At 38.5% G+C, this 27,166-nt stretch overlaps 1 protein-coding gene across 2 annotated transcripts in view; it reads right to left on the bottom strand.

Moving 5' to 3' along the window:
• The window catches only part of STXBP4 (syntaxin binding protein 4), a 228,831-nt gene that overhangs the window by 14,867 nt on the left and 186,798 nt on the right, over nucleotides 1-27,166 (bottom strand). For both annotated transcript variants that reach the window (XM_036753251.1, XM_036753252.1), the window contains exon 16: nucleotides 7,061-7,118. In XM_036753251.1, coding sequence (XP_036609146.1) covers nucleotides 7,061-7,118 — 58 coding nt within the window. The remainder of the gene's footprint in view (nucleotides 1-7,060; nucleotides 7,119-27,166) is intronic.

Below are 27,166 nucleotides of genomic sequence, written 5' to 3' on the forward strand. Positions count from 1 at the left end.
ACCATGTACCTTCATTAATGATATACAATAGGAGCTTCTGCATTATAAACATTATCATCAAGTCCATGAAGCGTTTCCCTGCTTGACTTGGAAGTCAAAGCAAGCTGATTCTTCTACCCAGTATTAATAGATGTGTAATGGAAATGTGGCTTGATGAGAGCATTTAATGAGGAATACATGACTCTGGACATTCTGGGGACAGCAACGACAGCGAGGCTCATCCCATTGCCTGAGGCCTGTCTTCCATCAGAAATAACAATTCAATTTCTGCAAAGACAGTGACAGATGCCACTTTCGGGGAAGGGACTGGATGGATGGAGCCCATTATCTTGCTCAGTGTTTGGGCAGTGTAATTTCAGGCACCTTTCCTTTTTAATTAGAGGTCGGAGAGATACTGACCTAAGGAGTTTATTATTTACTATTCCTTGCCTCCAAAATTCCATGCCGATAATGAAAGAGCCAATTATTCACATTCCCTGCCAATCTAAGCTTCTTTCCCCATCCCCTTGACATTTCATACCAATCAATTATTTTTTTCTGAAAGTTTAAGACAGGGGCATTTTCACATATTAACACTTCACTTAAAATCATAGACGCTCAGAGTTGGAAGGGACCTCACTCAGGGATAATATAATCTAGTTTAGTGGTTCTTCTACTTTTTGGTTTCAGTACCTCTTTACACCACTAAAAATTATTGAGGACTGTAGTTAAGTGCCAAGAAGAAAGCAAAGAAGGTTCTGTTTCATTAAATATAGATGCCAGAAATTCTACAAACTAAAGCTCAAGTACCCTACTCATGGGAAAACCTGTTAAGCCCTCATTCTAGACCTATTTACTCTTACCTTACAAACAATATTAGTAAATCTGGTTACATGATTTTTTTTTTTTACTACGACTCAGCTTAACTTTGTATTTACTCTGGTGACTTGCAAAGTGTACTCACTGGATACAGCAGGTACTTTAAAAAATATTTGTTGAATAGATAGTTGAATGGTTGAATTGACTTTTAGAGGCAGACACACTAGTAGTTTCCTTCCCTACAAATTTAGAACAGTCTTTTGATATGTCAATAGCCTTTAAAGGAATCACTATGTAAGAGCGTAGTATGATAGTTGATGTTCATAAGGATGGCATACTTTCATCAAGAACAAATCTGTTCTTGTTAAGAAAGTATCCATTACCATGATATATATGAGAAAGATTTCCACCAAAATGGTTAAATTAAGAAATCTTTGGTGCTTAATGGGGTGTAGAAATAAGTTTCAATTATCTAGAAAATTCACATATATGGAAAGCTTCATTTCCCAATGATGCTGGACAAGTGATATGTCACTGTGTATTAAGATTTTCCCTCCTTGACTGTTTTACTTTTCAGGTCTCTAGGAGATGACTGCCTATTCTCAGAATGAAGTTTTCATGCTGCTGTTAAATATAGGGCAAGTCACCCATGTCTTTGTATGCAAAGCACCTGGCACACAAGAGGTACTTAATAAATGCTTATTGATTGAAAAAATTTCAATCAATTATTATGCATTTATTAAGTACCTCTTGTGTGCCAGGATGCACATGTGCACATGCATGCATGAATAAACTTTTCAATTCAATTCATTATCACAGACATTTATCAAGGGCCTGCTATGTACAAGGCACTGGAAAGAATACAAAGACAAACCAATGCTGGCCCTGTCCAGAAGGAGCTTGCTCAACTTTGGTTATGAAAAGACAGTACTGAAATGCTCCCAGTATTCCTATAAAACACAAGGTTTAAGGCAAATAAAAACATCTGAACACATTGGGCTAAGGTCTGAATAGCAGTTAAGAATATGAAGCAGCTAGGTGATGCAGTGGACACTGTACTGGACTTGGCAGAGGCAAGAAGACCTGAGTTCAAATCCTGCCTCAGATACTTACTAGCTGTATGACCCTGCACAAGTCGTTCAACCTCTGTTTGCCTCAGTCTCCTCATCTGTGAAATAGGGCACCTACCTTACAAGGTCACTGTGAGGGTAAAATGAGAAAAGATGTGTAAAGAGCTTCCCAAATACCAAAGGGCTTTACCAATGCCAGCTCACATTCACTCTACAGCTGTCACTCTCTGAAGAGGCATGATGATGTAAGATGTACAAGAGGCTGATAAGAATTGCATATGGTACTAATTACACTGCTGGTCCTTAAGCTCAGAAAGTTTCCTTCTTCCCTACATGATGCCTATGGTATGTCCCTCCTCAGGAACCCTTTGCTAAACCTCCTGGAAGGTTTTGTAGGTGGGAGAAGGAAAAAGCAAAACATTCTGGCAGTCCTCCCCCTTCGATGCTTTGCTGCCAGGCCTCCCTTAAATAACTGTCAATCAAAGGCATTTTATTGTCAGGCTCTCCACCACACCCGTAATTCTGGTATCTGTCACTATGCTGTTGGAGAAGTGTGTTTTCTTGCATGGGTGAGAGCCATGAACACAACAGTTTTTGAAGAGTTGCAAATGAGCATCGCAGAGATGGGGGTCCAGAAGGGATAACAGAGAAGTGCATGCAATCAATGACAAATACGGCTTGTTTGTACTGAGTTGCTTTTATGTTGTCTCCGTCGTTAGACTGTGAGCCCTTTGGTGGCAGAGGCCATGTTTCTGCCCTTCTTTGTACCTTCAGTGCTTAGTACAGTGCCTGGCTCATAGAGGGTACTAAATAAATATGTAATGACTGGCTGATAACAGACTGTAACAAAAGAGGAAGTGCGAAGAGAAGATGGAGAGATGTCATCAGGGAAAATGCATGAGCGAAAAATAAGGTGAGAGGGTCATATGGGGAGCGGGAGGGATAACAGGTGGACAGCTTGAGTGCGCCACAAATATCCTCAAAATGCCATGAGAGCAAGGAAGTTTCTCGACATGTTAGATGGACTCCCTATAGGACATGGACAGGATCTGCATCAAATGTAGTCAGGCAGAGATTGATTGTGATCTGCATGGCTGAAGGGGACATCCAAATGGATGGGGTCACAATTCCATCTTAATATGTGTCTGCAGTTTGGGATGGGAAAGGGAAGGGAAGGGAGGGGAATAAGCATTTATATAGGGTCTATTATATACCAGACATTACACTAAACACTTTTTACGAATATTATCTCATTTGATCATCATAACAGCCCTGTGAGGTAGGTGCTGTTCTAACCCCATTTACAGGTGAGTCAACTGAGGCAAACAGAGGGTAAGTGACTTGCCCAGGGTCACACAGCTAGTAAGCACCTGAGGCCACATTTGAACTCAGGTCTTCCTGACTCCAGGCCCGAACCCCTTGCATTGTGCTGCCTTACAATTTTCAGCATATGTACAATGGTTTTTTCTATGTTGTTAATACTACAAGGAATTGGGATTTTGTCTACTTGGGTATGCCTATTACTTGATGCAGACTGCAAGCCCTCCACAAGATGGAAGACTTGGGAAAAGTAAAAAAAGAAAAAAAAAACTTGGGAAGACTGGCATGTGGAGGGAAGTAAGTAGAACTAGGGGGGAAATGCATACGGTAACATTGGAAAAATGAACACGTTTGAAAGACTAAAGAACTCTGACCAATGCAACACTGATGCATATGATTCGAATTAACTGATAATAAAACACGTTCTCTGTCTCCTGGCAGGGAAGAGATGAACTAAATATTCTGAATGAAATGGAAATGTACATTTCTGCACATAGGTAATGGGGGAATTCATTTTCCTTTTGGTCTGTGCCTATTTGTTACAAAGGTTTTGTTTTTCTTTTTTCAGTATGGGAAATGCATGTCAATTGGAAAAAATTAATCAAAATTCAAGAAAAGGAAGAAGTGAAGAAAGAAAGGAAGGAAGGAAAGAAGGAAGGAAAGGGGAGGGAGGGAAAGAAGGAGAGAAGGAAGGATGCCATGGCTGAAAGCTGCATCAGCCTATGGCCAAATCACGGATGTGCTTCTCTTACTCAGTCAGGCTGCTCCTCAAACAAAAGACATAGTCTAACCCTGAACCTACACTCAAAGCTTTTTGAGCTTACTGGAACCTTCTAGAGCTCATATTTCACTAGGATAGCCTTTGAGGAATCAGGGTTACTTTTAAACCGCAATGAAGCATCAGAGCTGGGACATTAGTGGGATGTAATTATCTATGCATCCATTAAAGATTCGTGGTCTCATTGTTGTGGATAATCCCTCTCTCTTGATGCTGATTTAATCCCATGCTTTAGACATATGGCCTTTAGAAGTTGCTATGCCTAAAAAAAATTAATTACTGAGTAGCTACCCTGCTAATCATAAGGACTTGCATGTAAATTTTTGGTTTGGACCATAAGGAACTCCTAGTGTGGAAACCCATTACATTTTCTATTCTTTAAAGTCTTAGCAAGTAATTTGGACACTGGAAATTTAAGTGGCCAATCCATGGTCACAAAGCCAGCATAGGTCTGTGGTAAGACTGGGACCAAGGTTGTCTTGACTCATAGGCTAGCCCTTTTTCTACTATGCCCCATCAAATATACATTTTCATATTGCTTCTAAGGAAGTCTAGCAAATGGAATTTTCCCAAAAGGAGATGAAGGACATCTATCTAATACCCCACGTAATTTTGTGAGAATTCATATTCGAACTCTTCTAACATGGACCAACACAGGAAAGCAACTCCTCCGAAAACAACAGAACTGCTTTAGACTTTCCTATTGCTAGCAAAAAGATTTAAAATTCTAATGAGGACAGTTTTATAAAAGGGATGAACAAAAGCAAGGAGACTTTTCCAAAGAGGAGTCTAAAGAAATACTTATGCTTCAAAAGATCAAGAGATTCCAATTAGACTGACCCTAAATTCATGATCTAATGAGATAATGTTTGCAAGGTGCTTAGTAAAAGCTTGCTGAAAGGGTTAGTAAAAGCTGAACTATGGGAATCAACAAGCCCTAGCTAGACCTTACTTTTGTGGTTATCCTAATAGTGAATGGCTTCTATGTTAAGGCACTGGAGGCATATGAGATGACATCACTTTTCCTTTAGATATTAATTCTCTTAGAGATGAATGCTAGCTGTCACATATGCCAATATATTGATAAGAGCACTTTTTGTAGAAGTAAAAAACCGGAAGCAAAGTAGATGCCATAGTTGGAGAAGCTGTGGTACATGAGTAGAATGGAATATTACTGTGTGGTAAGAAATGGTGAACATAAGGAATACTGAGAAGCATGGAAAGACTTACAAGAACTGATGCAGGGTGAAGTAAGCAAAGCGAAGAAAACAATAAACACAATGACTACAACAATGTAAAGGATCACAAAACAATTTTTAAAAGCGAATTTTGCAAAATTATAAAAACCAAGCGTGGCTCCAAAGAAGAGATATGAATAGACAGTCAGTAAGCATTTATTAAGCACATATTATGTGCTAGGCATGCTTGAGATATAGGCAAGGCTTTGCTTCTATACATGTACAAATTTTACTTGTACCCAGTTGTTTTTGCCTTTCTACATAATTTATCATATTCACATGTAAATATGATAAATTGGAGGTAATTGAGAGAGGGACGGTAGTAGCATTTAGGGAGATTATGAAAGCAGGGAAGCTGGGGGGTGGAGATCGAGAAGGAGAGCATTCCAGGCATTCGGGACAGCCAGTGAAAATGAATGCAGTTGGGAGATAGGGTAGCAAGGAGGTCAGTGTCAATGGAGCGTGGAGTATATGGAGGCAAGTGATGAGTAGGAAGATTGGAAATGGGGCCAGCTTATGAAGGGCATTGAATGACAAATAGAAGATTTTATGTTTAATATTGGAGGTGATAGGGAGCCCCTGTAGTTTACTGAGTAGATGGGGGTTGGGGGTGGTGTGGTCAGACCTGTGTTTTAGGAAGATGAGTGTGAAAGCAGAGTGGAAGAAGAACTTGAAGGAGTGAGACTAACCAAGAGGCTGCTACAATAGTTCAGAGGCACAGTGATAAGGGCCTGTACCTGGGTGGTGGCAGTATCAGAGGAAAGAAGGGGGTATAGAGGAGAGATGTTATGAAGGTAAAATTGAGATTGGATATGGAGAGGGAGAAAGAGTAGAGTGAAGGATGACACCTAGATTTCAAGTCTGGGTGACTGGGATGGTGGTCGTACCCTCCAGAGTAACTGGGGAATTAAGAAGAGGGGAGGTTTTGGAGGGGAAAGATAATGAGTTTAGTTTAAGATGTCTATGGGACATCCAGTTCGCAATATCCGATAGGCAATTGGAGACCTGAGTCTGGGGTCAGCAGATCCCTAGATGGATAAGTAGATCTGAGATTCATCAGCATAGAGGTGATAATTCAATCTATGGGAGCTGAAGAGATTACTAATGAAAACAGTAAAGGAGAAGAAAAGAAGGCTCAGGACTAGGGGACAGCTACCATTAGCGGGCATGACCTAGATAAAAATCCAGCAAAGAAAACTGAGGAGAAGTCCAATTGGCAGGAAGAGAACAAGGATATAATAGTATCATGGAAATTTAGAAGGAAGAAAATATCAAAAAGAAGAGATTGACACCCCTGCCCCATGCCTTTGAAGAGCCAGGTCCATGTGTGTGGAACATAGCATGTATTTTAAGATTTTTTGTGATGTATTGATTGGTTTTGCTGATTTTATAAAAATATTTTTTCTTCCTCTTTTCCTTTTTTTAAAGTATTTTTTGTTATATAGGATAGCTCTCTGGGAGGAGAAAGGGGGAGGGATACAGGGAGAAATTCTGGTGATGTAAAAAACAAATACAGCAACAAAAAATGTATTAAAAGAAGATATTGATCACTTCAGTTAGTACTTGAGTTCAGGTGGTCAACACTAGGTAAGGGTGATAATTCCATTTCCATTTTGTGTGTGCGTGGCTTCCCCTGGAACTCTTCCTAGACCTTTCCCTGCAAGAGTCCTTCAGTATCAGCACATAAATCATGCAGAATATAAAACTGGTGAGATTTCACTTCTTGTTACTAATTTTTGTAACCTCTGAGAGGGCTTGGGAGGGTGTTTTAGTTTTGCTGATTGTCTGCGACTGCCAGGTTTGCTCCAGATGTGGAAAAAAAAAAGTGCTGACTTGGTTGGGATGCTCGGACTTACTTGATAAAGTATTTGATTCCATCTGCTGTGTAAGCTTCCTCCCATCCATAAGGCAGACCTAAAGTAAAAAGAGATCAGAAAATACTCTTAATTTAAAATGACTTTACACCATATACTTAGTAAAGCAACTTGGCTTCATAGATGAGCATCATTCTTATACTGGTGTATATATATAATAATAACAATGATAACAATTAGTATTTATATAACTCTAAGGTTTGTAAAGCTCTTTACAGATGTTATCTCATTTGTTTCTCACAATATCCTTGGGAGGTTGGTACTATTATCATCCCTATTTTAAAGATGAGGAAACTGAGGCTGACAGAGGTTAAGTGACTTGCCCAGGGTTACATAGCTAGTAAGTGCCTGAGACAGGATCCTAACTTGGGTCTTGTCAAAACACATTTACTGAATAAATGAATCTCCCTAGAGAGCAGGATAAAGAAATTTAAGATTTGCCTTGACTACTCAGCCTTTCAATACCACAATAAATGCAAAACAGCTAATAGCCTTTCCCCTCGGATGCAATCACTTAGGTTGCGCTTTGCCATTTGTATTTGAAAAGCAGTTCTGGCAGTGAGATTCAAGCAAAAATGTATGTTTTGAGACAGGGTAGTGGTGTGGGTAAGATGACTCCTCAATGTCCTTTCTGACTCAATTGAATTTGATTAAACAAATGTATAAGGCACACTATCCATACTCAGTGTGGAGAATACAAAAGCAAAAACTGACCTGGACTCTCAAAGACCTTGTGTTCTACTGGAAAGATACTGTGCAGGCATGGATAAGAAATACAAAGCATACAAACAGTAATTTTAAGAGAGAGACAATGCCTTTGACCCAGAGATTCAAATATTAGGCCTGTACTCCAAAGAGATCATTGACATGGAAGTTCCCTCATACACCAAAATATTTATAGTACTACTTTTTGTAGCAGCAAAGAACTGGAAACAAAGCAGATGCCCATCTCTTGGGGAATGTTTAAACAAATGGTGGCACATATGTAACAGAATATTATTGTGCTAAAAGAAATGTTGAACTTGATGAATACAGAGAAGCATGAGAAGACTTCCATGAATTGATTCAGACTGCAGCAAGCAGAGCCAAGAAAATATACACAGTGACTATAATAATGTGAATGGGAAGAACCACCAAAAATAATTGAAAATGAATGTTGTAGCATCACCCAGAAGAAGCACGACTCCAAAGAAGAAATGAGAAGATACCTGTCCCTATTCCTTTGCAGAGGAACACAGCATATTTTTAAACTTTTTTTGATGTATTGATCCATTTTGCTGATATCTTTTCTTGTTTTTTTTTTTCCTGGTTTTTCTTTAAAGACGTTTTTGCTTTGTTTTGTTTCATGGGATTGCTATCTTAGAGAGGAGAGGGAAGGAATACTGGGAAAAATTAGGTGATGAAAAACTTATCAATAAAAATTTATTAGTATTATTTTTTTGAAAGAATGAGACAGTGCTAGCAACTAAAGGGGTCAGGAAAGGCCTCAGATAGCATGTGACACCTGAGCTACGCTTTGAAAGGAGCTATGGATTTCATGAGTCAGGTGTGGAAGGAATATGGTTCATAAAAAGAAGAGAGGTGGGATAAGGGGCATCATTTCCCCTGACAGAAGGAAAGCAAGGACTGTTTCATTAGTTTTTCACTTGTTTTCTTCTTGCTCTCACAAACACCTAGCTGAGTTCTCTTTGCCACACAGTAGGAACTTAATAAATGCTAGTTGATTTGAGTATGGAGAATTGCTTATAGGCCAATTTGAATGAATCGAAGGGTGCATGAAGCATAGGCAGGAGTCAGACTGTAGAGGGGTTTGAATGGCTGGTTGATTATTTTGTATTTTAAACCTACAGGCTATGGGAAGCTGCTAAAGAAACTTTGTGTTTCCGTGATCACTCTTTTCCTATTCTTTCATGTAACCTCTCAAGGCAATCTGACATGCATACACCAAGCTGGCAGGAGATCACACACAATTTTTTGACAACTGAAAATTCCTTCTGGGGCTCTAAAGCATGCCTCAGTGCAATGGAACAGCAGGTAGAGTTCCATGTTAGTGAAGAATTCCTCTACCCAACCTGCAAGAGCCCAGGAAAGCAACTAGGTTAATGAATAAAACTTGACACCATCCACTTCTCTGCACCATTTTTTCGGAAGCTGCTAGCAGCAACTGGTGTTCAATTCATGATTAATGAAAGGTGGTCTTTAAAAAGAATCTCCAATTTCTTTTTCAATAACAATGTGGGCAGAATGCACCCCAGAAGAGAAATTCTGAACTTAAGACCACATAAAATACTGGATGATTTTTTGCCATTTTTTTTTTTTACCTAATTAACCTCTCAAAAGTAGAAAATGGGCTTTTGAGAAAATTCCATTTGAAGTCAGCATAAATAAACCCATGTTTTTTCAAAGGCCTCTGAAATGACATTATGCATATTTCCTTTTAGTTTTTCTTTTTTCCAGTAAAGGCTCAGACAGACATCACAAGCCATATTGCTACCTCTCTACAGATCAAGCAGATTTGTTACTGCCTTTTCACACGTTTACAAGTCTTTGTCACAGACCACTTTGGTCATTACTGGCAAGTACTTCACCAGCAGGGAAGAATCTGATAATTCTATGTAGAAACTTGCCTTCACCCTAGAAATGTTCCACAATACTGGGACTATAGGTCAATGAGGCATAAAATATAAAGGTTTGAAGGACTTCCTAGCCTTTCTGAAACAGTTTTATACACTGAGGGACTTTTCTGTGCTCGGCTAATTACATTCTCATTTATATTTCTAACTTCTTATATAAATGGTTATCTTAATGAAAAGAATGGGGAAAGTCCATTTGAGTATCAAGACAGAGGTGAGATGGGCATCAGAGTCAAAAGTCCACTCTGATTATTTTACACAAAGATGGTGAAACAGAACATTCAGTGCTCACAATGGACTCATTATAAAGACATAACTCTATGAATATTTGTTCTTATTTAAGTAGAGTCCTTCCAGGAATTAACTTCAGTGATAAATAAATACCTTCATATTTATTTGGTCATATTTTTAGATGAAGAAAGCATCTACTGGATAGACAGTAGGCCTTGAAGTCAGTGAGACTGGGGTTCATGACCTGCCTCTGGCATAGACTGGGTTTGTGACCACAGTCAAGTTGCCAAATGTTTCAGTGCCCCAGGCAAATCTCTAAACTACAAGTTACATATGAGCTAACATGGTGGAGTGAGTTTCTATACATGGATGGAAATCATATATCTAGGTTTAAACAAACACATAGCTGTTGAAAGATAAACCTCCTATCTTGAATTTGTTTTTTTACTTAAAAGGTTAGAGAGTTCATTCTTTTTCATACAATTCTATTCCTATCATTTAATTTTTCAAGTACAAATTGTTTCTCTCTGAAAATGGGGGTCATAAACTGACATCAATTAATGTCTTAATGATAGTTCAGGAATACAAAACATAAGCTGCCTTTACTTGAGCCATTCTCTTCATCTCATTCTCATGAGAGGCTTGGATTCTGCCACTTAGACCTTAGATTCTGAAAGGAGAGCTATCATCTTATCTTGTCCAGAACAAAACCTGTACTTTAGGCAGCCTCATGTGTATCCATGCCTCTTTTTGTTTTCTAGCTATTATTAATATGTCATTTTCCTCCACTGGAATGTAAGTTTCTTGAGGGCAGGGACTGTCTTAATTGGTTGCAAGTGCTTAGTAGAATTCCTGGCATAAAATAAGTGTTTACTAAGTGCTTTTTGGATTCATTCATTGTTCATTCACTGCTGTAACAACAATGTGGCTTGCTGCCACTGTGGCTGTGTAAGACCAACGATGCCAGAACACAGGAGGGCTGCCAGCAGAGGTTTGTTAATCTGCTTTTCTAAGGAAAGCAACTTTAAGGGGTTTACAATCTCACTTTAATCAAACATACATATATAATTCACTTAGTTCAGGGGAAAAAGCTCTGAACTTCAGAGCAAATACAAACAGAAATTACAAACATGCATTATTATAAACAGAGCAAATAACACAATTCAACAGACAGGCTTTGTCTGATCAAGACATCACATACATAGTTACGAAAAAAGAGAAGCACCAACATCTGGGTTTTCAAGCCGGGGGCTCCAGAGGCTACCCAGAGTCTCCATGCCAACACTCTTTCAATGAGTGAGAGCCCTAAACAAAATGCTAACCTCTGAGTTTATATACCTTTCTTAGGGCCTGAAGGCTTTATACAGCAAAAGGGTGTGGCCTGGGGCTTTCCAAGACTTAGTAAGACTTAATCAAAGGTACTTGATTACTTTAGCATTCTAAAAGAGAAAACAGTAAAAAAAAGTCCCACCTTAATTACCATTACAACTGCCCAACTTCAATACCTCAAGGATGTATTACTTCATCCATGTGGGTACTCTTTCCACTGATGCATATTATAATTGCTATTAGTTCATAGAAGGCCTTTTGAGAATGTCTATGGCTGAAAAATTCTTCATTCTGGAACCCACATGAAATATGCCTCTGATTTTAGGTTAGTACTCAGACCACAGACATATAATTGGTTATTAGGCCTTTTGACTTGACAAGACCTACCTGACAGAGCTTGCACTCTGCTGACCAAGTCTTCAAAGACCTAGGGTCAACTCTATGCCAGGAATGAGGCATTGGAGAAGGCAGCTAGTGGTGGTGGTAATGGTGGTGGTAGTGGGGGTGTTGTGGCTAGTGTTGGACTGGGAGTCAGGAAATCTTACCTCAGACACTTACTGCTCTCAGCCTCAGTCTCTTCATTTCTAAAATGGGGATAATAATAGCACCTGCTTCGCAGGGTTTTTGTGAAGATTAAATGAGATAACACATGTAAAGCATTTTGGAAAACTTAAAGGTACTATATAAATGCTTGCTATTATTACAACCTAAAAATAAAGTGCAATAATATTTTTAGGGTCCATTTCAATCCTCATACATGGGAATCTGTGTATGTTATATATATAATTTGTAATGTTTCTCATTATTTAATGATACATGACTTAGGACAGGGGTCAGCAAACCACGATGTGAGCCAAAGTTTGCCAACCTCTGATTCAGAACAAAATGACAATTTAATTTATTCTGTGTTTTTTTTTTCAGTGATCACCAATTGTTCAAAGGCATTGAAATACACCCACACACCCACTCACACCCACACACATATATATACATATATGTATATATACATGTATTATCATATCCCTCTCCTTGAATACAGATTGCCTCTTGTTTCCCCTTTCCTTCTAACATATGCCTTAAAGCTGTTTGGATGAATACTGGGAATATTTTCCATTTGGAAATGTTTGTTGAAATTTATTTTATACTTTCTCATTTAAAAGCTCACCTATTTAATTAGTTTTTAAACAATCATCTCTATGCTACCTATGACACATTTTTACCTTAAATTCAAGATAGTCCAAATTGAACTCTTCATCTCTCCCTACATCCCAAGAGTGGCCCTTCTTAGGTTCTTTGTGACAATGCCACCACCATTACTCTAATCACTCAGGCTTGAAATTTTGGCATCAACTTTGACTCCACTTTTTTCTCTATCCAGTTGGTCACCAAACCCTCTTCAGCAGGGCTCTGTATCTTTCTTAGAGTTTGGTCTCAACCTCAGATGAGAGAGGGAATTTGAGGGATCAGAATGCCAATGGAGAACAAGAAATAGAACTCAAAGATAAACCTACATATCTCGCTCTTTCTCCTCCTGATGCCCAAATGAATCCAAGGAAGCTTTAATGATCATAAAACAAACAATATGGAGAAAATTTCTTTGGTTAGATGATATGGCCCTGACATGGGTATTGAAGGATCTTGAGAAGAGCAGGATTCCCCTTTCCAAATGGAATAAAATGTGTAATAACCCAGCAAAAGACTACCAAACTCCAGAGTGTTTTATCCAGGGGCCATAGGATGAAGCTTGGGCCTATTCAATCAGATAGTACTGCAGTGTCAGGGATAAGAACCCAAAGAAAGTGAGAACCGTCTTTATCAGCAATGATGCTACGATTCTGTGAAGTAGGATACTGAGCTGTCCAGGGTACTATTTGCTTCTGCTTGAGCCTTCCTCTGGGATCATTTGTCTCCATACAAGTATTGTTCCTTGTATTCCGAATGCTTTTTACCTTGTCTAGTTTTGCTGGATTGTCTATACCTAATATGAATGCTCCTATAACTTGTGGACTACCTTAACCCCATGCCCAAACTACCTACATAGAATCACGTCTTATCTATATCTTGCTGTCATTCTTGGACCTAGTCTATTCTTGCTTGCCAGATATCAATAATTGATTGCCAGTCTTTGTTGCAAGGACAGTGGTTTCTCTACTTAGTATGTGGCTCTATGACATTTTTCTTTAAAATGTCTCTGGTCTTTCTTCCTCTCCAAGCTCCTGTCACCATCTCAGTCCAGTCATCACTTTGTGCCTGGATTACTGCAACAATCTTTTAGCTGACCTCTCTTGACTCCAGGATCTCCCATTCCTCTATTCCAATTTATCTGGCACACTGCCCCCAGATTGATCTTAAAACAATTATTTAATTATCGTGTCTTCCTGGCTCAGTAACTCCCCCTCTCCCTCAATGGCTTTTAACAACTTCCAAATCAGGCTTTCAATGTCCTTTGCAATCTGGCCCCAATGAATCTATTTAACCTGGTTTATCACTATTCTTCACCCTGATTTGATTTTATCAGCAGAAATGATATTGAAGAAGAGACATTGACATCTGTTTTGCCATGGCACTATGGAACAAGTTATCTTTCCATCTGACTTGCAGCTGAAAACTTCAATGTTTCACTCCTCCTATGGAGAGAAAGGTAGCAACCATTGTCATTCTCGCCTTTCTTTGCATTCTCTGTCTTCCTCTACTTTTCCCTCCCTGCCTTTATTAAGTGTCCATTGTTTACAAAGCACAGAGCTTAGGTATAGGGAGATGAGTTTAGACAAGACATAGTCCTGCCCTTAGGGAGCTTACAATCCTGTAGAGGAATGGGACATACTTAAATAACTACAACACAAACGAATGAATTTTGAAATATGTGTCAGAGGTGCAAAACTAAGTATAATTTGAGATCCAAAAAGGGAAACTCAAAGCTACCTGGGTAAAGCTTCACGGAGGATAGAACATCTGGGAAGAGCTTTGAAGGATAAATAGAATTTCAAGGGGTGTGTTTGTGCAATCAAGGCAAAGGGACACCAAACAAATGCCAGGAAAACAGGAAAATAAGGGTCACAAATGGACTGTTAGAAGTTGAGTTTGGCTGGAATAAAGATTCGTCAATTCTCTGTGTTGTTTTCAACTACAATGTAAGCTCTTTAAGGGTAGGCACTGGTTTCTTTTTAAATACAGTTCCTGGCACACAGTAAACTTTAATGATACTTTTTCATTTATTCATTAATTCATCCATTCAATTTAGCAGCCGTTTATTAAGTGCTTCTTCTGTGGAGATCACTGCAGAGAGCACTAGTAGATTAAAATGTAGATAAATCATGAGCCCTGGGATCATAAATGCATTATGCTGTGATCTTTGCTCTAGTGATGAATATAGATCATAGACTCATAAATGTTTTTGAGTTGGAAGGAACCTTAGAGATCATCTGGTCTAAGCCCCTCATTTTTTAAAAAAAGTGTTATTGACACTTGTCTTTTGCACCATAGTCATCTTCCAATATACCTTCCTCCATTTTCTCACTGAGTTCTCCCTTTTAACAAAGAAAAACATTTAAGGAAAACCCATCAACAAAACAATAATGTCTGGATGGCATATACAATATTCCGTATCCACAATTTTTCTCTCCCAAGAAAAGGCATATTTGTTCCATCATCTGATACCTGGCTCTCATACTGATGAATCAGACTGAATTGTGTTCATTTATATGATTGTAGTAATGCATAGTCTTCCTGGTTCTACTTACTTTGCTCGCTATCAGTTCATTTAAACCTTCCCATATTTCTTTGGATTCTTGTAGTTGTAATTTCTTGTCTTAATCTTATTCCATTATACTTGAGTGGGAGATAATTCTTGTGAGGACTTCACAGAGGGAGAAAATATAAAAATTACCTTTTTAAAAAAATTTCTGGAATAAGCAGGGGCAATGAGAGGATGGAATGGACTTGGGATTTAACCTTGTAGGAATGTGATTACCTAACTCTCAGGAATTTGAGGCTTGGGGCAATAAATGTCTATGGGCTATTGGTTCCCTGCTCCAGGAAGCCCCCTCCTTCTTTCCTCATTCCTCCTCTTTACCTTAGCCATATTATTGCCACATCAGCAACTAGTTACTAAATAAGGAGATATGTTTCGGATTGGCTATACTTGATTTCCTGGTTCTTTGTCTAGCTTTTCACCTCCCAGACAATGGAGAGGAGGGATAGTGGGTGGGAGTTCTTTTGCAATAGGATGCATGTTGGTGCTTTGCCTTTGTGAGCTGCCTCCTTCCACTAGTCAGTCCTAGTGGAGGTGACACCCAAATCTCGCGAGAGTTGTAAAATAAAAATTTTTTCTGTCCCTACCTGAGAAGCCTCTGTGAATTATTGGGGTGCTCAGGTGGTCTTGCCACCCCACAATACTCATTACAACAATTTTTTCAATTGCTCCCCAATTAATGAGTAACCAACTCATTTACTATTTTTTTTCTGCTGCCACATTATCTGTTATGAATATTCTGACAACTGTTGTTTTAAAAGGTAAAGAAACTCTGACCTAGAAAGATAGGATAAAATGGATACAGGTAGAGTCAGGTCTAGATCCTAGGTTTTCAGATTCTTAGCCTGGTATTTTTGCCTCTGTCTCAAGCTGTTTAACTCTATATTTTCCTATCTCCTTTTGGCAACATTTTAAACCTCCAAATGATAGTTTTAAAAATTATCTGTTTCCTAATACTGCTTGCCTTTTGAAGGAAAAAAAAAGAAATAAAATGGCCCAACTTCTCAGTTTCAGTACCAGTAACTAGAATAATTTTCTTATAAGAGGAGCCAAGATCATTTTAAGGCTTGCACATAAAGTAGAGATATATAAAGTTAGATTTAGAATTGTACATGTTAATTTGTAGGTCTGAACTGCAGCGCCAATTTAAAAGGAACTAATGGCTAATTTCCTTATGAAAGAGAAGTCTATTATGCTGTGTGATGATGGTGAACCAATAGATAACCAAATAATGCTGTATTTAAAAAAAAGATTAAAAAATCATTTCTGAGGAAGGGATTTCTGAAAAAAAAAAAAAGCATTTGATTTCTAAAGGGTCACATATTCTCATTGCAAGCCAGACTTTCATAAAGGCTGCATAAATGCTTCAATATTTCAAGGATCCATGATTTTTATCAGCTTGGGTGTTTCACTTCACTGTCAGATTTTGGCAAATTAGTAGGAGCTAGGAGGAGGAACTACAATTTATACAGGGCTTTAATTATCTATATCAGCAATTCTCAAATGTTTTGGTCTCAGGACCACATTATACTCTTAAAAATTATTCAGGAACCCCCAAAGTGCTTTTGTTTATGTGGGTTATATTTATCCATATTCACGATATTAGAAATTAAAATATCTTAGCACTATTATGAAAATAATTTTGACCTTGCAGACCTCCCAAAAGGTTCTTGAGGACACCCAGAGGTCCTTGGACCACACTTTAAGAAACGGTGATCTATATAATTGTTTTTCTGGAGGGAACTGACAATATTAATGGAAAACCTTTCATTGCTCCCACCTGTCACTTCTGAGTCCTGTGAATTACAGGGGTTAAAAACAAACATATAGATGTATGGCTATACTGTAATACCATACTTATAGGATACCAGAAGCCTTGGTCAAAGCAGAAAACCTAGGGTTTAAGTCAGGGAGACAGAATAAGAAAAGAAGTCATCACTTTAGGGGGAAATGTAATCATTTGAGGAAGGGTAAGATGGGGGAGGGGAAACTGGATTACAAGTTCAGTAGAATGTCAGAGTAGAGAGGAATTTAGATTAACCCAATCCATTCATTTTATAGATAAGCAACTTGCCTAAGGTCATGTAACTAGAGACAGAGACAAATATGGGACTCAGGTCTCCAGACACCCAGTCGTCCTGCCACTATGTGGCCTCTAATTCTGAGTGTCAAGACAAGCCAAAAGGCCTGTAACCAAGGCAGTGCTGCTATCCAGGGCAGATGGTTTTACCAACCATTTGACTGGTTCAGTAGGCTCACGCTTCCTTTATGTGGCAACCTTGCACATCGGCTGCAACTTTCTAAAGGGGATGATGTTAGTTGGTGGGCCCAATTGTACCAAGTAAAGCAGAAAATTGAGGCAAATTTTGCACCCTTACAGATGAGTGAAGACTTAATTTTCTTTTACATACATTATACTCAGAAATATGTTGGGTTAAAAAAAAACCCAATAAAATAGATAGTTCCAAAATGAGTGTTACATTGCAGGAATAGTTCTATTTCTGCATAGGTGGCTGGATTTTCAGTACTCTAAGTTCCTTAAGACCAATGATATCGCAAGTCCAGACCATCCCCCCTCAAAAAAAAAAGTTGCATTTTGTCTTTAAAAAATTAGCTCCTTCTGTGTTCATGGATTTATGGCTCTGTAAGTAGTAATTGCTCTCCAATGTGTACCCTGGGAGGAGAGTTCTTCAGAAGCAAATAAGGGTCTTGTTGAAAAGCTGAGCAGCACAAGCATGCACTTAGATATCTGAATTATTTTCCCATGAGTGGGTATGTCCTTTCAGAGTGCATTAGCAAGATGAAGGAGCATTCCATTCATTTTTCATCATGAGAACACAATATTTCTTAAAAACTCTGATGACTTTATTACACTAACAAGTAACTGCTGAGGGAATGTTTGTTTATGCACCTGAAGCCACTCCTGTGAAAATGAACAATATAGAAATGCAAGAAAGAACTGCATTCTTCACCCTGAACCCCTCCTACTCCAGGTTTCTTTCCTTATTTAATGCTAAGAGGTGCTAGGGGGTGGCTACCAATAAGCAAGACTTCATTTGGTTAATAGCAGGGGGCTTATTAATGATGTCTACGGGCACACAGATAATATCAATATATCTTTGCAACTGGAAGATGGATGAACCTAACCAAAAACAACTTGATGTGTCTGTTGGTGAAACGGGACAGAAAGGCACATTTAAAGCTAAACTATCTGACAAATGCTAATCTACAGAAATTGGTCCTGTGCTGTTTAACATGTTTAGGAATGGCTTAGGCAAAGGTATATGTGGTATGTTATTCAGATTTGTATATGATACAAAGCTGGGAGAGATAACTGATACAATGGATGTCAGAGTCAAGACCTTGGTGAGCTAGAGCATTAAGCTGAATCAAACAAGAAGAAATTCAATAAGGATAGACATAAAGTGGTACCAAAAATCATATTAACAAGTATGAGATGGAAGAGGCATAGAGAGGCAGCAGTTATTCTGAAAATGATCTGTGGATTTCAGTGGACCACTCTCAATGAATTAACAGTGTGATATGACAGCCAAAAAAGCTAATGGGGCCCTGTGCTACATTAAGAAGGATGCAGCTTCTAGGAGTAGGGAGATGATAGTCCCATAATATTCTGCCCTTGTCAGGTCTCATCTGGAGTTCATTTCTGGGTGCTGTGGTTTAAGAAGGATACCAAATAAGCTGGAGAATATCCAGAGGAGGGAAAGGCCTTGGATTCATGGCAAATCAGGACTGGCTCAAGGAACTAGACATGTTTAACCTGGAGAAGAGAAGACTTATTGGGGAGTAATGGGGGAAACAAGATAGTCAACTTCAAGTATTTGGAGGGGCATCATGCAGAAGAGCAAAAAATTCAACTTGCATTATGTGGCCAATGAGGGAGGAACCAGGAATGGTGGGGTGGAGAGTAGGAGAGTTCAATTTAGTCTCGATTTCAGAAAAAACTTCCATATGATGAGAGCTGTCCAAAAGTGGAATGGCTTTCTTTTAAAGGTGATAATTTTTCCCTCTGCCAGTTCTGCAAGAGGAGGCTGGATGACCACTTGTTGAATAAGGGTTTAGAAGTATGTGTGTTGGGTGAGGTTCTTTTTCCATAAGTGTTGCACTAGAAAGCAAATGAGGTTCCTTCCAATTCTCAAATTTTGTGATTCCGTGAAAGTGAATATTATTTGTAGTTAGAATATTTAGGCTTAGTCCCAGTCTTTTACTTATTAGCTGTCTGAGTCTCAGGTTCCTCACCTGTAAAATGAGAACAGAAATACTTACATGGATCTATCTGGTCACTCCTGGGTCCAATCCATTCTTCTAACTCCTATAAATCCAGTCCTCCACTGCTTTAATCACCTACACATTGTTTCCATTAGGCACTCTATTATAGCCAAACTGTCCTGTCTGCTATTCTCCACACGTGACATTTCATCTTCTACCTCCATGTCTTTATGCAAGGGGCCCCCCATACCTAGAGGGTTCTCCATCTTTGACCTCTTTCTCTTGGAATAACTAGCTTCCTTCAAGGTTCAGAACAAATGTCATTAACTGTATAATACTTTTCCAAGTCTCCCCTTCCCCCAGTTGTGGGAGCTCTTCCCCCAGTTACTTTACATAGACCCATCATGCATATGTTGCTTCCCTCTTGTGGGCGTAAACTCCTTGAGGGCAAGCGCTGTTGGCTCTGAATTCTTAATGCTTAGCACAATGCCTGGAATTCAGAAATTCTTGGTGAGTTGTGTTGAATCAGTGCTTAGCACAGTGCCTGATGCATAATAGGCACTTAATAAATGTTTATTGATTGACTGACTGAAATATGTCACTCTTCTATTAAAAAACTTGTGTGCTGCCTCCCCAGGGCTCACTCAACCCACTTTTACCATCACTAGCGAGTTAAGTTAACAGAGTGGTGGCTGTTACTACTCCTAGGGCTCTAAAGATAACTCTATGGGTAGTTATTCTCCTGAACACTAGTTTAGGAGCCCCCACAAGTGTACTTTCCCTTAATCAGCTAGAAGACTCAGTTTTTTATGCAAAGGTATTTTCTCCAATGATACAGCAAGGATAATGGTTACAACGCATTCCCCTCAAAAGAGTGAACCTTACTGTCATCAGATTTGGCTTAAGGAGGGAATAACATACACACTCAATTGGGTATCTTACTCTACAGGAAAGTAGTGGGGAAGGGGATAAAGGGGATGAATGACAGAAGGGAGGACAGACTGGGGGAGGGGGTAGTCTGAAGCAAACACTTTTGAAAAGGGACAAGTCAAAGAAGAAAGTAGAATAAATGGAGGGTGGGAAAGGATGGAGGGAAATATAATTAGTCTTTCACAATATGACTGTTATGGAAGTGTTTTGCATACCTACACATGTATAACCTATATTGAATTGCTTGCCTTCTCAATGAGGGTAGATAAGGAAGGAAGAAGGGAGAGAATCTGGAACTCAAGGTTTTAAAAACAAACACTAAAAATTGTTTTTATATGCAAGCGGGAAATGAGATATACAGGCAATGGGGTATAGCAGTGCTGTCCAAAATACAGCCCACGGGCTGCATGCGATTTTATGTGGCTTGCCTGTGGGTTTTAATTTTCACGAAGGAAAAAATAAAATAATAATTTGCATGGAATAAGTATTAGATTTTTAAATTCCATCACTAATAAATAATCTTGATGTTAATTTTCTTTGGTGTTTTTCAGCAGTATTACAGACAGAACATGTAATTCGGAATTTTCAATTTATCTGTGGGATGCGTTCCATCTGTAGGATGCAGACTAGTCAGTATGCACCTACCTTTATACTGCTGTGTTGTTGCTTAGTTGTTTTGTGTTTGCTTTCACCTGTCATATTGATGAGGCACGTCCCCCCACTTTCCATTAGTGTACTGTATTTTTTATTCTGGGTGTGGCCCTCGAATAATTATTTTATTTTAATGCAGCCCTAAGATAACCTAAGGTTGGACAGCCCTAGGGTATAGAAGTCTATCTCGTCCCACAAGAAAGTAAGTGGGAAGGGGATGGGGGGGGGTGTGGTAGAAGGGAGAGCAGAGTGTGGGTAGAGGTGATCAGAATGCAGGCCATCTTGGGGTAGGGGGAGGGGAGAGATGGGGAGAAAATTTGTAACTCAAAATCTTGTGGAAATGAATGTTGAAAACTAAAAATTAATTAATTAAAAAAAAAACTCCAAAAAAAAAAAAAGCAATGCATTCCCCTCAAACATCAGGGGCATACTCTTTCATAAACAGACCTGGAGTCCAGAAGGAAGGAAAAGTTGGCACACACTTCTGGTATAACAGTAGGCACATATGTATGGAACACACATGGCCAAGGCAACTAACAACTCCACAACCAAAAGACTTGCTCATTTTCTCTTCAGAGGTTTCTCATGAACTTTATTATGCTATTTTGATGTTCAGCTGGCCTGGCTCTTCAAAGGAGTAGCACTCTGTATGAACTATGGGCCAATTTGCTGCTGGGCTGGGTCAAGCAAGACAGTCTTCTCACCAGGCTCTGTTGCTGCTGAATTGGAACAAACAAGTCACTTGGTGGCTGTCTGGTGCCTCATCACAGTGAGGCATTTCTGTTGGACAGGTCCATTTCCTAGTCTCCTAGGCCTCCTCTTTATGGTCAGCTGTGGTCTTTTTTCTACTTCCAGCCATTGGCTGGGCTGGGGAGATTTAGTGCTGTCTTCAGCTGCAGTGTTACTGAATTTTTTCAGCTCTGGTAAACATCCTTAACTTGGGATTAGCCTGAGGTTCTTCCCTTTGACTCCTTCAGAGCCTTAGGACTACTGAGATGTGAGATGACTTGCTTCTTCTAGTTCAAAAATCCCTTCTCTCCTTAAGCCACTCTATGTTGCCTTAGGGTGATTACTTTCAGTTTATTCATTTTCACTTCCCCTGCTCCTTAGGGAAACTTCAGTAGATGAGTGACTAGGAACCAAGGTGTGAATGAATTCTAAGTCTTGAAGAACATTCGTGGTTTTGCTGCCCTTTTCATATTTCATTAAGGTATTCACACTTCCCACCCTTTCTATAGTGAAGAATGTCTATTTTGTATATAAAAGCTTTTCCCTTTCTTTTTCAAGTCTCTGTCTTTTAGCCTTTGCAGACTTTCAACTTTTTCTGGTTTCACTGGGGCACCAACTCCATTATACCTATAAATGTTTCTAAACTAGGTCTCTATCAAGGTTAAACTCCCTGTCTAATCTTATTTCTTGTTACACTTGGCCTTTTCCATTCAAGATGGTCATCCCTTGTCCCACAAACTTACTTAGCTCATTTTTGGGGGGACCTAGTACCTTAAAGTATCTCAAAAGCATATGGCGGTCAATATTGGAATAAATTTACCATACCCTTTCCAGCACTGCGATCAGCTCCCACAGAAGTGACCATTAAGATCAGAAATGCTAAATAAATATCTGCTGGCTGATGGATTCAGCTCCCTATTGCCTCCAGGATAAAATGCAAACTCTTCTGTTTGGTATTTGGAGGCCTTTACAATCTGGATGGAACCTATCTTTCTAGGCCCAATTCACATTATTCCCCGTCATGAACTCTACATTCCAGCCAAATTGGCCAGCTTGCTGTTCCCTATAAACAAAATCCAACTCATATATCCATTGGTACATCTGTACTGTTCTCACCTCTGAACCTTGGAACCCTTAGCTAATTCCTTTCAAGGCTAAGCTAAAAGTGTCATCTCTTTCTTTTTCTCTATTTTTTTTAAAGCCAAATTTTTATCAATTGGTTGTACTTAATAATGAACTCTATCACCTCTTTCACAAGAGGCCTTTCCCATTTTCCCCAGTTGTTAGCCTTCTGCCCCTTCTGAAAAGACACTGTATTAATTTTGTATATCCTTTGCATTTACTTATCTGTGAAGGTATATTTCTTCCCCCACCCCTACCCCCAACAGAATGCAAATTCCTTGAGGGCAAGGATTGTCTGGCTTTTTGTCTTTGTATTCCCCCCCCCTCCCCATGCTTGGCACATAGTAGGTGTTTAATAAATGTTTGTATTGATAACTAGAGTACAGTTAACATCAGCATCAAGAAACAAAGTAGCTCTCTTTAGTATATATAATACAATAATATTACTACTAATAATTTGTGTGTCACTTTAGGATTTGTAAAATGTTTTCCTCACAACAGCCCTTTGAGGCAGGAATTGCATATATCATTTTAAACCTTTTTTTACAGAAGAAGAAAGTGAGACTCAGAGATTAAGCAACTTGCCTATAGCTGCAGAGCTTCTATCAATGGGATTTGAACCTACATCTTTTGTCTCCAGGTTTAGACATCTATCCAACTATGCCATGCTGCTGGAGGAGTCCATTAATTTATTCTATGGTACCTACAAATACCTATTCTAGGAAAAATATCAATAAGTGATAGGTTCAAATAATTGGGAGAAGTGTTTTTTTTTCTCTATATAACTGAATGTCAACACTTGGAGCTGTAATTTTATCTCAGTGGAAGAGTATGGAAAACTAGACAGTTGGTTCGGTATTCAGAAAATTTTAAAGTTCTGTTTTAGCATGCATTTTTTCCTCCCTTTATTTAAAATTTTTTTCTTCATATTTCCTTAAGGTAGGGATGTAACCTTTGACATCTCTTTTGGATTGTTGCCTATCGGGTGCCAAGACTGAATGAGCCTGCTGGACCTGACTTTAGCTTTGGAGCCAAGAAGGCACAGACCCTGCTGAGGCCAGAAATTCCTGCAGTTTCTCCTAATCAGTATTCTTGCTTCAAATGTCTCCCTTCTCTGATCCATCTTCTACATGGCTGTCAGAATGATATTCCTAAAGTCCAGGTTTCTGTACACCATCTCCCTGCTCAAAAAGCTCTGTTAGAATCTCCCTTACCCCTAGCATGAAATACAAAATCCTGCTGGGCATTTAAAGTCTCTCACAATCTGGCTTCAATCTAATTTTCTAGGCTTATTACACATTTATTCTAGGTCTCTTCACATACTCTATAGTCCAGACAAACTGTCCAACTTGCAGTTCCTTGTATATGGTGCTCCTATCTCTGATCTCAGTGCCATTGCATAGACTGTCTATGGTGACTCTCCAGTCTCACTGTCCTCACCTCTGCAACTTATAATTAACTAGCTCCCTCCAGCTGCTAGTATAACCCCTCAATTACTTTGTATTCACTGTGTACAGGTTACTAACATAAGAATACATGTGATTTTTTCTCAATTAAATTTAAGTTAATTAAATTGAAGTTCCTTGAGAGCAAGGACTGTTCCATTTTTGGTTTTGTACCTTCAGCATTCACTAGAACACCTGGCATAAAGTAAGAGCTTAATAAATACTTATTGATTGATTCACCTTAATGAGCCTCAGTTTCCGTTCTGTGTAAATGATGGTTTGAAGGGCCCTTCAGCTCTAACATTTTATAATTCTGTGCATTGTTTTCATATATAAACTTGCATGAAACCTTAAAAATAAGGTATTTATATATACTATAGAAGTATTACATATAGATTATGCTATTACTATAATGTCACATCAAAAATAATATCCACCAATAATCAGCTCTGTGTAGTTAGAATACTGATTAGCTATGATAAAATTTAAGGCAAATAATAAATTAGAGGGCTGATGATTAGGAGATGACACTGTGAACAATTATAGTAGCTCTAACTTGACCTTTTCGAACAAACCATAAAAGCTTAAAAAATGCAAAATGGATAAAGGAAAATACATGAACAAAGACTATCATACCTCTTAACAGAAATTTAACCAATTAAGAGTAACTGCCACAACAAGAGCTTTAGCCAGCAAGCACTTGAAATCTCTTTGACAAGAAGAGAGACAGAATGGTCAAAGAAAGCATTGACTTTGAAGATAAACTCAGTTATAAAATGTTAAAGAGAAGGATGGTGGAGGATTACAGGCAATGCCATGCTACAAAACAGTGAACAGTAGAAAGGACATGAAGTCTGAAGGAACCTCAGTATGAGATCCAACTAAGCCAGATCATATAAATTCATTTATGAATTAAATCAGAGGAAGGGTAACAAAAAGATGAGAAATGGAACAGATCTGTTAGCATTTTTATAGCAATTTTTTATTCACACATGACAGCAGAACTATCCAAACAACTCAGTCCTTGATATTGCAGAGGCACATAGTACAAATAGTACTAAAGAAAATGAAGATGGGAAGACCATCTAGACAACAGCAGATAAAGAAGAAGTTAGTGCTAGAGGGTGGCATAATTCTGAAAATACTGAAGAATCAGTTTTCAAGATATTACAATGAAAGAAATGTCAAGTAACGAGAAAAAAATCACAGATGTTATTACCAAAAATGGAGATGAAAAAGACATCAGTAAATCTTGATCCATGTACTTACTTTCTCATCTCTGTAAAATCTTTAGGAAAATGACATACATAAAATAGGTAATAGGAAAACATCTTTGTAACAAGTTTCTCTGATAAAGGTCTCACTTCAAATATAAATATGTATGTATATGTATATGTGTGTATATAACTGATTCAAATGTTTAAGATGGTAAGCCATTCCCCAATAGGTAAATGGTCAAAGGGTATGAACAGGCAATATTCAATCTATCAACAGCCATATTTAAAAAATGGTCTAAATCACCAATAAAGAAATACAAATTAAAGCAACTTTAAGGTTCCATCTTAAACCCATCAGATTGGCAAAGATGACAAAGGATGAAAATGACAAATACTGGAGAGGTTGTGAGAAAACAGGCACACTAGTACACTGATGGTAGAGTTATGAATTGGTCCAGATGTTCTGGAAAGCAATTTAGAACTATGCACACCCTTAACTCAGCTCTACTAATACCAGGCATATACTCCCCAAAAAATCAAAGACAGAAGAAAATGATCCATAAGTAGGAAAAAATTAATAGCAGCTCATTTCATGGTAGTCAAAAATGGAAAATAAAGGGTATCCAACCTGTAGGGAAATGGCAAAATAAAATTGGAGCATATGAATCTAATACAATAATACTGCATTATAAGAAATGATGAAAAGTACAGTTTCAGAGGACCCCTATGACCCAACACTGAGTGAAGTGAGAGAAGCCAGGAGAACAATTTATACACTGATAACATTATAGAGGAAAACTTTCTAAGATTTTAGAACTCTGATTAATAAGGTGATATACCACAAATCCAGAGGACCAGAGACGAAGCAAGCCACCCACCTCTTGCCAAATAGGTGATAAAATCCAGAATGAGAAATGTTTTGGACATGGATATGGAAATCATTTGCTTAGGGATGATAAACTGAATCTATGGGAGCTAATGAGATCAAGAAATGAGAGAATATAAAGAGAAAAAGGCCTAGAGCAGAGCCTTGGGATACACTTACAGCTAGTGGATATGCCATTCATTGCTGAAGATTAAGCAAAGGAGACTGAGGAGTGTTCAGAGAGGTAGAGGGAGAACCAAGAGAGAATACAGAAACCCAGGGAAACAGTATCCAGGAGGAGGTGGTCAACAGTTCAAGAAGAAATAAAGTTTCATCCACTGATCAAGCAGCTTAGATGATAAATAATTCCCATAAAATGCCACACAGTAAATGTATTATATTGCCAATAAGTGTTACAAATTTGGTAGTCATTATATAAAAAAGTATATTTATTTTGAGTACATACATTTTAAGGTAAGATAGTTATTATTGTTCTGAAACAATTTTGTCTCACCATCAAGAAGGAATATAAATATTAAGCTGTATCAGGTACTGAAGTATTTTTAGTTGTTATTAAATTAGAGAAAAGAATCCCTTAAGCATATGCTTTCCACTAGGATTACAACATCTTTGTTTCTTTTCTCTCCTCTATTTTTGCAATCTAGTCCCTTTGCTCTCATCAAACTTGTCCTTGGTCTCTTCTATCCCGTCTCTCACTCCTACATTCTAACTGTCCTCTAGGCATCCGGTCTATTCATTTGTCCATCAAGGTCTGAGACAAGATGCAGCAACACAGCACAAAGTCAAGAGATCAGGCAATTATCTGTGTCATTTGATCAAAAGAGTTGACGTATACGAAAAGCATCTTATAACAGCCAAGTCACATGATTCAGGATTAAAACACAAGCACGGACGCATTTATTCTTAGGTGTACAGATAGACCGAAACTCAATTACTC

Source organism: Trichosurus vulpecula, chromosome 4 (genome assembly GCF_011100635.1).
Source record: "Trichosurus vulpecula isolate mTriVul1 chromosome 4, mTriVul1.pri, whole genome shotgun sequence".
Classification (NCBI taxonomy): Eukaryota; Metazoa; Chordata; class Mammalia; order Diprotodontia; family Phalangeridae; genus Trichosurus; species Trichosurus vulpecula.